The 12,500-nt window shown below is 36.2% G+C and overlaps 1 protein-coding gene across 1 annotated transcript in view; it reads left to right on the forward strand.

The window, feature by feature from the left end:
- LOC125038592 (probable glutamate receptor) overlaps positions 1-6,599 on the forward strand; it is a 7,567-nt gene extending 968 nt beyond the window's left edge. The window contains exons 2-9 of the mRNA XM_047632128.1: positions 46-513; positions 843-857; positions 1,324-1,427; positions 1,874-2,047; positions 2,627-2,835; positions 3,203-3,417; positions 4,853-5,100; positions 6,386-6,599. Coding sequence (XP_047488084.1) covers positions 46-513; positions 843-857; positions 1,324-1,427; positions 1,874-2,047; positions 2,627-2,835; positions 3,203-3,417; positions 4,853-5,100; positions 6,386-6,599 — 1,647 coding nt within the window. The remainder of the gene's footprint in view (positions 1-45; positions 514-842; positions 858-1,323; positions 1,428-1,873; positions 2,048-2,626; positions 2,836-3,202; positions 3,418-4,852; positions 5,101-6,385) is intronic.
- Positions 6,600-12,500: the final 5,901 nt, after the last annotated feature.

The raw sequence follows: 12,500 nt of genomic DNA on the forward strand, positions 1-12,500 counted from the left end.
TCTACTTATCTTTATATCCAGTAATCAAAAAAACTCCGCCGACAGATTACTCTCGCAGTCCTCAATATCGAGAGCCAAACCGCTACATTGTGGGAAGCTTATCAAATCAACGAAAAACTCGAACAACGCATCACGCTTGTTGGACGTTGGACCTGTTCCTCTTGCAACAGAAATGCGACTCACGACGACTCGCGACTCACCGACGTAGGGGGATTAACGGGTCTTGTAGATGAGTCAGCTGGGGAAAGCGAGCCTCACGATATATCAAAAATCGCCGAAGAAAGAGTCACGAGTCCTTCAGATGAGTCACCAGGAACATACTCATCTCACGCGAGTCCTGGAGATGAGTCATCAGGCACAGACTCATCTCACAAAGAACTAGGTCTTATTCCTAAAGTCGTCCGAGTTGAAGTTAAGGCGATGGCTTTCGGTGTCTTAGAAGCTCCTGTGGACGACCCTATAGTGAGGCGAAAGGATTTGACGGGACTCCATCTCACTTGCACGACGGTCAAGGTGAGTGAGGAGAAAGTCCATCCTTGGTTCCATTAGCCAGACTCTGCCCTGGACCCTGAGTTAAATCCGGCAGCCAAGGTTCAGGTTTTGTTTACATTACATTTACACCTCTCTGGGACTGGCTTGTCTAGGCTGGCTTTAAAACGTTGCAATGGTGTTATTGCTGCTTAGAAATACTTCATATACTTCTAAGATTATCATAGGAGGTTCTTTTGTCTGTTTCATTAAATTTCATTAGATCTGTCGGCCTCATTTGTCAATGGCACTATCTCTGTTTTTCTTTTTGCGCTAAATGAACCTAGATCTGAATTTTCTCTCCTTTATCCAAGTTTGCCCAACTGGATGTAAATGTATTGTATAGCCAATGATTTCTACCTAATTATGCCTCTTTCTATTTGTTTATCCGTATGTATCTTTTAATTATCCATATGTTATCTATGTTTACTCTCATATTTGTCACACTATCGATCTATGCCTACGCACTATATCTGTCTGCTTGTCTACTTATATCTATACATCTATCTACTCATTTATTTATCCCCTTATCTAATACAGTTTATCTATTTGTATCTAATTATATATGGTTCATTGACCTATATTTACCCTATTTTTATTCTAACCATAAGTGATTAAATATCCCAGCAGTAGTGTGTGATCCTAGAAAAGATTAAAACAAATGTCTAAGATGCATATATTATAACTATCAAAACGAAGTGACATAAATTCTAAGCACTTATTTTTTTTCTTTCCTACATCTACTTACTCACTAACTGAATAGCTAACTACTAACGTTTCATTTTACATTGCAAGTACGAACCGCTAACGATACCGAAGGAACAGCCAGACGGAAAAATTTACATCGATGGTTTGTACGGCAAAATCTTCTCTACTCTTCAGCAGATCGCCAATTTTACGTATGTTTTGAGTGCATTGATTTTGAATGAATGTATAAATACATCAATATCTGTATTGCAATGTAAGTGTGAAGCATCCTTACATACTGTATCTACAGTAATATCTTATTCTCGCGAAATGATTTTAAATGAACTAGTTTTATTTCTATCGTTAGTAGTCCATCAGCTCAATACTCTGTGTGTGTGTGTGTGTGTGTGTGTGTGTCCAATAGCCGAATACTTTTCTTTCACCTCCCTTTGCAAACCGATGGTTAAAAATTCATGCATTCATCTACAACACAATCGGGTCTGCCAACACAATTATGCACAGCCCATAGACAACACACCTAGATTTACAGATCCATCGTTATTGTGTTAATACGCCTGACAAGTCTTCCTACCCCATGCCCTTTTGTAAAGTGCCATCAGTAATATAAACAAACCATTTCCACAAGTTACCTCCTCAGATACACTTGCCATAACGTGAAGGACGGTGCTTGGGGTTCTGTGGTGGACGGAAAATGGACAGGAATGATTAAGGAAATACATGAAGGAACAGCTGACATAGCCATTGCCCCGTTGTCCATCACACAACTGCGCAGTACAGTTAGCGACTTCCTTTTTGGTTTGGCTGCGTCTGGGTACGTTATATATACATTGATGGACATTATTAATATTATTGTTGTTACTGTTATTATTTTATTGTTGTTGTTGTTACTGTTATTATTATTATTGTTGTTGTTTTTTACTGTTATTATTATTATTGTTGTTGCTGTTATCATTATTATTATTTTTAATATTATTGCTACTACTACTACTATTGTATTGTTGCTGTTATCAATGTTATTTTTGTTATTGTTATTACTACTGTTCTTGTGTTATTGTTATTGTTGCTATCATTATTTTGTCAATAGATGTTATCATCATTGGTATTTGTATGATAGTTATTTTCAAAATTTTGTATTCGGATACGTCTTAGTACTTTCAACTGAAGTGCAAGATTGTGTGGCTGTCTCGAACAGGGGCGTATTTTAGCCTATTCTTTGAATCGTTATGAAAGTAAAGTATATAACAGTTACCTACTTGAAAGAAAGAGTTCAGTTTTCCTTAGTTTCTGGACTGTACCGTGGCGATCGTATTTATGTATCGGACTAAATTAAAAATGTCCAACCCGCTCCAATCTAAACGTAAACGTACCGGTAATCTCGGCTTTTATATAGTTTCAGAATCGTTGTGAAACGGCCGGCTAACGAGGACTACATGTGGACTGTATACACAAAGCAGTTCGAATCCGATGTTTGGGGGATCATAATTCTCGTTTCGGCATCTATAGTTCTGTGCTTACACTGTGTCTCTCGCTGGTCTTCTGAAGTTCATATTTCCCTTCCTGATTCTGTCTTTATAGTAACAGGGATTATTTTCGGACAAGGTAATATCTTAAAAAAAAAAAAAAAAAAAAAAAAAAATGAAACATTGTTATTGACATGTAGAAAGGATAATACGAATAATCTCGAAATAAATATGTAAGCAAAATAAGTCCCTTGTCCTAGCAAGTTGTTAGCATGTGGCTTTAGTATCAGTATTATTGTTGCATTTATTCGACTAGGATGAAATTGGCAATGAAGAAAAAAATCAGGAGATTAAATCATCTTGGATTTAAAAAGAAATTGAAAAAAACTAACAAGAACAAGAACAACAACATCAATATTAAAAGGATAATTATGGTATTAACGGTGCTGTAATAATGATTATAAGATAAAGAAATATATTTATACAAGAAATACTTTCCTGAACAGGCACAACCCAGAGAATGAGAACTACAGCAGAGAGAACAGTATTACTCACAGGTCTCCTGCTACAGGTCGTCGCCCTTGGATTCTACACGAGTAACTTGGTCTCAGCGTTAACGGTCGGGCCACCGATGCCTCCCTTAAATGACCTGCAGGACGTGTACAATCATCCATCTCTTACCTTCGGTTTTTTGAAGGGTTCTTCGCTTACGGATCGGCTTGTTCGTATTTTTCTTTATTTACTAATGGTTGATTCTCTCGTTTCGTTTTCGTTTTTACTTTCATTCTTTAGCTATCGACCTATTTATCTATATCTATCTATCTGTCTATCCACACACACACACACACACACACACACACACACACACACACACACACACACACACACAGATACATATATAAATCTCTCTGTATTTTTTTTTATCATCCATCACTTTCTCATATTACCAGTAATAGTGATACTGATGGCGATTTTAACATGGATCATAAAATATGTTACAGTCATTTCATTATTATGATTTCTGTCATCGCTGGTATAATGATTATCATCCACTAATGATTAAAAGCCCAATAGTTTTTTTTATAATCTTTGAAGGAATTCTTTTTTTCTTTCTAAGGCCATGATTTTTTGTAAGCAAGATAAAATATATATTTCTTAATCACTTGCTATGGGATTTTCTGAAGTAATATATATATATATATATATATATATATATATATATATGAGAGACTGAAAATGGTCCAATGGTAATTTTTTCTCTTCATATATAAACTCTTACGATAAAGTAGATATCGTATGTATAAAAACTAGTGTAAAATTGTGCAATAAACTGTAGCAACCCATATGCATATACATATATATTTTAGTTAACATTCGTGTCACCATTTAGACTTTCATAAACAAAATAAAGTTTATGTACAGGTAATGTCAGACAGCCAGTTATGCACAGTTATTGTTCCTCATAATGGTAGCCGCAATGAAAATTTAACACGCTTGGTCTAGGCTTCCTTCACTGACCAAATGGACCGTCTGCGATAGACATGTTTCATCAATACACAGGCAGACATGTTACATTAGTACACAAATCAATTCGCCACTCTCCGTTACTTGCCCACTGTCAGGGTTCGTTTTAAGGAATCAGAGCGGTCAGGTCAACGGAAACACACCAGAGGAAAACATACATAAGGTTTAATGCTAAAGGGCACTAATTACACTACAAACACAGGATATGTACAAACAGACAGGAGAAGGATCCAGCGGAGCAGGCGAGGTCACATGGCGGAAGGAAGCACACACGCCAAAGTCACGGGACAACTACTGAATTTCTGACAGGTGCTCCTTTTATGTGTCCCGCCAGAAATTCAGTAGTTGTCCCGTGACTTTGGCGTGTGTGCTTCCTTCCGCCATGTGACCTCGCCTGCTCCGCTGGATCCTTCTCCTGTCTGTTTGTACATATCCTGTGTTTGTAGGTTAATTAGTGCCCTTTAGCATTAAACCTTATGTATGTTTTCCTCTGGTGTGTTTCCGTTGATCTGACCGCTCTGATTCCTTAAAACGAACCCTGACACCCACAGTAACCAGTAACCAATCGTGATGTGTAACTTCCAGCCCCTTTCAAGGTACATCTTTAACAAACCCTCCCATACCTTTCACAGAACTCGCCAAACCCTTTATACCAAGCAATATCAAAACGAATGAAGGACGAAGACTATGTTTTATCTCCTGAAGAAGGAATGGAGCGAGTGCTGGAGGGTAACTACGCCTTCATGGAGTGGGAATTCTTTTACAACTTGAACTACGCAAATGAGTGTGGGGCGTTCTTGTTGCCCGCGTCCTACTTCCCGGATTACACGTCCTTCGCGCTGACAAAAGGGTCTCCTTTGGTCCCGGTGATGAATGCCATGTAAGTTGTATTCGTAACTGTTACGATTGTTTATTTATTTATCTATTATTTATTATAATTTGAATTTATTAATTTTATTATTTTATTATTTGTTTATTTATTTGCGAAAGAATATATGGATTATTTGTTTTTCTTTCTTTTGCGGTGATGGAAGGGTCCAAACTGATCCCGTGACGAGTGTGAGATGAACTTATATTATCAGATTATATGTTTTGTCACTTATTTATATATCATCTTGTATTTTTACTACTCTTGTGTATGTGTACTTTCTGTCTAGTAGTTGCTCTGTTTACACATTTATTTATATCGAATATTCCTTTGACTAGAGATGTTTTTCATTTTTTTTCTTTCCTTTCCATTAATGAGTAAGGTTATCTCTCTTATAATTTTCTTTTATCAAATATAGTTTTCTTTGGCTGAGAAACGCATAGTTATTCATTATCATTTGTTATTGATTATTCATGATAATTCCTGAAGTAGGGACTCCACGCTGCTGCATATTTTGTCTGTTTCCTTTTTTTTCTCTTTCTATCGCTCCTGCTTTTAATCGAATTTATTTTAAAATTACAATTATTTAACCTATCTTTGCGTTATCGATTCATTTATTTATATTTGTTATGAATATTGAGTCGAATTACCCGAATTACACACTCTTCGTAGGCATATAATTTGTTCAGGTATTTTTGTATAGAGTTATAACTGATGATGAATTAGTATCAGGGCCTAAGTTACCCGAAATTCATTAAGAAATAATTTATTTTTCCATTTGTAAGAGATATGTATTAAATTCGATTTCTTTTGTTGCTGTTTTGTCTTGTCTTTGGCCTTGTAATTTTTTTCTTACTAATCCAGTAAATCTAAAAACATCTTTACCTCGTTTTTAACGTCAGATACATTTTTTTTGTAGGCCTACATTACCTAATATTTTTCCATATTGTTGGTTGCTTATCTCACGTGTAAATTTTTTGAAAAAATCTGTTTGTCATGCTTATACATACTTTCTTATAATGTTTTAATATACGATTATTGTTATTTTTAAAATATAATTGGCTAACACTTAAAATCTTAAATATAGCTTTAAGTACATACTCGTTTAACTTTTAATATATTGTATATTGGTTTAATTACGTAATTTGCTAACCCAAGAAATCACCATTTTGATTTAATAATACCATCCCTTTTTAGATTTTTTGTTCGTATATGCTTCCGTAACCTGGAAACCCTAAACTCTACTTTAAGTCTACTGTTATCTAATCCCTTTCCCTCAACTTTCTCTCCCCAAAAGCGTCATGGACATACTCTCAGTTGGACTTATAAGGAAGTGGTTGCAGGAGTTGAAAGCTGACAACGACTGCGGGAACCGAGAAACGTCAGCTATAGAGTTAAAGACCGTCCTGACGCCTTTCCTCCTCCTGAGTGTCAGTATCTTGTTGTCAGCAGGGATACTGATGATTGAAGTTTACCTTAATGCTAAGAAGCCATTGAGGAATGAAGAGTGAAGTGCGGACAGAGAGGATGATATGTGGCGATAAGAAAAAAAGGTTATTGATCATTCTATGCTGTGTAAACAACTGAGGTTCTTAGTAATTAGAGGGAGACAATTAACCAATTTACATGACTTCGGCTACCACCTCATGATTGCCCACTGTATCACGTTGGTGCATATATCTAATGTTCTGCAAGGTAGGACGGCTCAAGGCTATATCACCTAGTTAATTTTGATTTTACATTTATCATGTAGCTGTGCTGTCAGCGGAACCGACCGAACGCGAACCACTTTTCTGCTGTTGTTTGATGTACATAAAAAAACAAAAAAAACACACACACACAACTGTATGGTCACCCTTCTACCAAAATGGACTTAGTAGAGGAAACGCTGATGGATACCGGAAAATATAAGTGCTCTCAATCATGGATCAGATCAGACTATTGTCAGACCACAGGTTTAACCCATTGAAATCTGTAACTCATTTCAGGGTCCACATGCAAACAAAAGAAATAACATGCTAGACGGTTGTAGAAGGAAAATGCCAGAAAAAAAAGGTATATGGCATGACCTGCAACTAATCGAACAATATATAAAACTTGTTGCACACCATAGAATAATTTTGTCCATTAAAGTATCTTGGTGATAATACCTGAAGAGTTCCAGTGAATAAGAGACATAACGTTTTATTCACCGTGTTTACGAATAATTTTATATCATATGAGAAATATCCATTTGGAACTAATACTCTGAACACTATGATATAAACCATGTGGAATATGAAGACTCCCGAGAATACAATCTTTTTATTTTAATTAAAGGAATTGTATTCCCAGCAAGTCAGTTCTGGGGATTGCACGTTAAGAGGAAAATTTATAATACAGATTTCATTAAGGAAAGACGGTCAAACTTGGATTGTCTTTAGCACTGTGGATGCATCGGATAAGTGGATGACTCAACCGATCGGCCAAATGTTTGGTTTTGCAAATATTTTAAAATACGTTTTGGGTAAAACAAACAAACAAAAAAAAAAAGTTTTTTGTTGTAAGGGGGAAAAATAGATACTAGGTAAAATTTAAATTGATTAACAAAAAACAATAATAATAATTTAGTGATTATGATCTATTACTACAACAAAAATGATCTAAGCAAATAACGCTACACTCTCAAAATAAAGTGTTTGAAGATGCAATTGAAGTTGGCGGTCTATTTCACCTTTGAGTTGAGATGTACGTATTAACTGGTACTTTATCTATTATGGAAGTAGGTTTGTTCAAAGTAGCTCATGGTGAACAACGTGAAGATAAATACTGTGTAAGGTAACTCTCTACAAACTAGATGGCAGCATTCTCGGAATGACATGATGAGACATTGAAACTATTTGATGTGAATGGGAAATATTACAAGCCATGCAGACAAATACCTTAAAAGTGGCAAAATCGTGTTTTCAAAGGTTCTATAACTTATAGAAATGTCTGAGTGTTTGTTAAATGAATAAAATCACAAGAAATTAGATTTAAAGTTTCCCATTCCACATCCTATCAAGTTGCATACCAATTTAAGTCAGCTTAGTGCTCATACCCCGTAGAGAGAAATGCCAGGGTAATAATACAAAACCATAACAATATATTTAGGACTGTAGTTCCAAGTACGCTCATTATTTGGTATGGATAACCCCAAGAATTTAGTCTTTCCCTACATTATGAATAAACAAAATATAAAATAGATTAATAAAAATATATATACTTCATAAAAGTAAAATCTAAATGCTATCTGTCTAACCTGTAAGAAATAATTACGTGTCAAAATGTATCGTTTCTTATCGGCTACTTCAGCCTTTTTTTTTTTTTTCTTATCTTTGCATTCATGCATTATTATCATTAGTAGTAGAAGTATGGTGATTAATGATGATGATCATGATGATATGATTGTGATATAATTATGATCAGAATTATGAGGAGCACTCCTTAAAGATTTCCCCTAACCCACTTCCCATGGACATACAGGGATGAAACGTTATAGGTCCTACTAAGAGAGGCATACTTTTCCCATCGTTTTATGCAGCTGTGGACTCCTTGCTTGTATTAGTTTGAAGCCGTGAAGTGACTTCAGAAATCAGTGTTTCATCATATTGGAAACGTTTGCCCTTCAAAAATAACTTCATGGGCGGAAAGAGGTGAAAGTCAGATGGAACAAGGTCAGGAGAAAAAAAGAAGATAAAGAAGATTATCATAGTCACAGGACCGCGCTTCCATCTGGACAATGTGAGAGTTGTGGTTGTCTTGGCACATGGCTAAAAGAGCCTTGGGAAATGGACTCATTCCTGCTTCTGAAAAGGTGTGAGTAGCCTGGGAAATCATCGGGCAGACAACTTTTGCATATACAAATAGTCATGAATGATTTTGTCCACAGACCCAACACTAATCTTGACATCTTTGGCTAACTGATGAACAGTAATACGGCAGACTTAAAAAATGGCTGTCTCTACTTGATGGTGTCGTCATTGGCATACTGGGGTCGCCCTGAGATAGGAGCTGTTTCCACAGATATAAGACTACACATGAACTGGCGATGCAAATATTTAACAATGTCATATGATGGGAACATCCTCCCCATAAGCTTTCATTTCGTCAAAAGTGTCTCGTGGTGTGCGGCCATTCAAGATAAAAACCTGATCGCTGCTCGATACTTCATTGGTTCCATTTTCACACTTTACTGCACCTTCACCGTTGTAACATAAAACGTGTTGTGAGATAAGGGCTGGAAATCAACACATGACCTATTATGCATGTGAAATTTCAGCCACCCTAGGATAAGCGGAAGTGGTATGATGATGATGATGATGATGATGATGATGATGGTGATTATGATTGTGATTATAATGACGATGATGATGGTTATTATGATGAACAGGACCGGATCAGAATTTATGTAATACGACGTACAGGGCTTGCAGATGTTGATTATAAATAACTTAGATGTAAGCTGTCCTGATACTTAGAAAAAGAAGAAAACAGTACCAACGCTTTTAGTTCCGCACCTGCACGCAATCCGCCGTGCACTCTTCTGTTTATGGCAGCGGCTCCTCTTTACTTACTCCATAGTAGTGTCTGTGACCTACTTTGACTCCTCAATCCCCATCATTCAAAGGCCCTGTCGTTCTTACTAACACTTGATCCTGGAGAAGATACATAAAGTGAGCCACTTTTCGAACACCACAGTACTCACTCATCGACATCTGTATGTGTTTAATGTACCAAGTATCACAAAAAATAGAGAGGAATAAAAATGAGAATGATGATGTAGAAAATAATGAGAGACAAGAGGAACGTAAAGAGAGACAGGATAGTGATGACGATTCTATTACTCAACATATGAAAATATAAATTAATCAAATGAATAAAAAGACAAGGCCTATATACATATATATATATATATATATATATATATATATATATGTGTAATCATAAAATATAATCTTGCGTGCAAAAAATAATAAACGTGTAATAAAGGGAAATCAACATGTTTTTATGAGTTTCAAAAGAATCATTAAATCCACCACAACCACTCTCGTTATGATTATTATCTTTATTTGATGAAAATGACGGATTCTTTTCTCCCTCTCTCTCTCGTTCTCTTTCTCTTTCTCTTTCTCTTTCTCTCACTCTCTCTCACTTTATCTGTCTATCCATCTGTATTGATTAACATTCAGCCCTGATTAGTGAATGAGGTTATTTGTCCCTCCCCTCCTACAGCCTTACTTTACACACACTTAAGCAACGCCATTCTGTACTCATATACATAATAATTTATGTGCCTATAGAAAGTTTGTTTCTTCTCTTGCTTCAGCCGAAGGTGGGGGCATTCGGGTTTTCGTTTATATATAAATAGAAACTGTATTACTTTTAATGCAAAGTCATGCTTGTTTTGCACTGAACAGGACACACTAATATTAAATGCTCAGGGACGGAGTATAAACAACAAAGTGTTTTGTTGGACGTGGTATAAATTTCAAAAATAGTTACGTTCAAAATGGTCTAAAAGCAAGTCTTATTCATCAGAAGGTGGGGCGGGCCTTTTTTTTGTTTTTATTCAATACATAATCGCCTGAAGATTAATCAATATATGTCATTGCCTTCAAGTTAGACTAGTGTGGGAAGAGTCGCCTTAAAATGTATGTGCTGAGCCATATTTTTATATTTTACTTTCTTATATTAAGAATTAATAATTTTGAAAATAACCATGAAAAATACCAGAACTCAAAACCGCGCTCTCTCCCTATTTTTTGTCCGTCCTCAATACAAGAATATATTTTATATTATCAAAACTCTGTTTACTTTACCAGGAAATTCCTGGTCAGTTAGTACCTGTTTGCAACAAAAACAATTCACACAGTTCTACATATTTTGGTAGTATATTTCACGAGCCATTAACTTACTCGACAAGAGTATTTGGAGATGCCGGTACCTGCGTAAATCAAATTACTTGTTATGATACCCCAAATGATTCCTGGTTCTGCTATTGGCAGCAAAACCTGGACTCTATCTTGCATTTTGCCTTGGATCCTCGTATTACACCTCTTGCACCAGGTCCTTGTGTTGCACCATGGAGCACAGACGACTAGGCCACATGCCCTACCAACGGCTGCATCGTGAAACCTGCATATGACTAATTGCACAACCCAGAACTATGAGGGAAGGAGAACCATGGGACGACCAAGACAGTAGAAGCTTGGGTACATCATGCAAATCTGCCGCTGTGAACCTGTCTAGCGGTTCACAAATAGTTTTTTCTTACAAACTTTATGGTATAGTGCTAGTTAATAACTCAATTGACTGACTAATTCCTGATTAGAATAGACCGAATTTACAAATATGTGACAAGTTTTGAATTTATTTTAGCTCACTATTTTTTATTTATGTATTTGTTGTCTGTCAACTGTAATATATTATCATTTCTGAACTGGAATTACTGATTTCCTTTAATTTTCCCCAAAAAACCGCATACTGAATAGATACTGGATTTAAAGCGTGCGTGTGCGTGGTATGCCATTTAGAAGTGTTGGTTTATGATAGTACCCACAATATGAAATTACATACAAAAAGAATCTAAGATATAGCTCATCTGCCATGATGTTTGCCATATCTAATTGTGGTTCTCATCTACACATTACTACTTTTGTTCCGATGATCAGTGCATACTTCACATACTGTAACAGAGCCATTTCTGGAAACGCTTCATTTCATTTGTAGTTGATACCCATGGGGCTGGATAACAAGATTATGTGCACGAAGTTAGGTTCAGTAGGCCCTCAGATGCCGATGGGCGGAGGGCAACGGTCTACTTGGCTTGTTGGTAAATCTGGCCCAAGCTAACCGCTATTACTCGTCTTCGTCTGTATTTTTGCTAATTGTACGGGTTACACATAACTACCTGGATCACATAGTACTAGTAAATCCTATGAGACCATTTCCACTGCTTGTTCGGATTGTTTGGTTTGGCATTAATCACTACTCAAATGAAAGGCCGTCACAGCATGACGTTCGGTGAGTAACATTGCTACAATGAACAGATATCATCAGATAGATCCAGGTTCATTATTAGTAACCAATACTGTGTGATGTTTAATACTTTTTTTTTTTTTTTTTTTTTTTTGGGGGGGGGGGGGATTCGTGCCCCAAATTCTTGGGGAAAATTCTTGCTGATTACTCACAAAACGGGATCCTCATTACAGTAAACGGCAGATGCATGCAGCAATCCGCCTTCCTGAATTAGAGCCACATTATTATTTATTATTATTTTTTTTTTTTTTTTTTTTTTGATGTGTCCAAATAGTTTGTTAACCACCTCTGAATTTCGAAAGGAACGAGAAAGTTTTTTGTTTGATTATTTAGGCGGCATACAATGGAGAACT

Source organism: Penaeus chinensis, chromosome 25, assembly GCF_019202785.1.
Source record: "Penaeus chinensis breed Huanghai No. 1 chromosome 25, ASM1920278v2, whole genome shotgun sequence".
Lineage (NCBI taxonomy): Eukaryota > Metazoa > Arthropoda > Malacostraca > Decapoda > Penaeidae > Penaeus > Penaeus chinensis.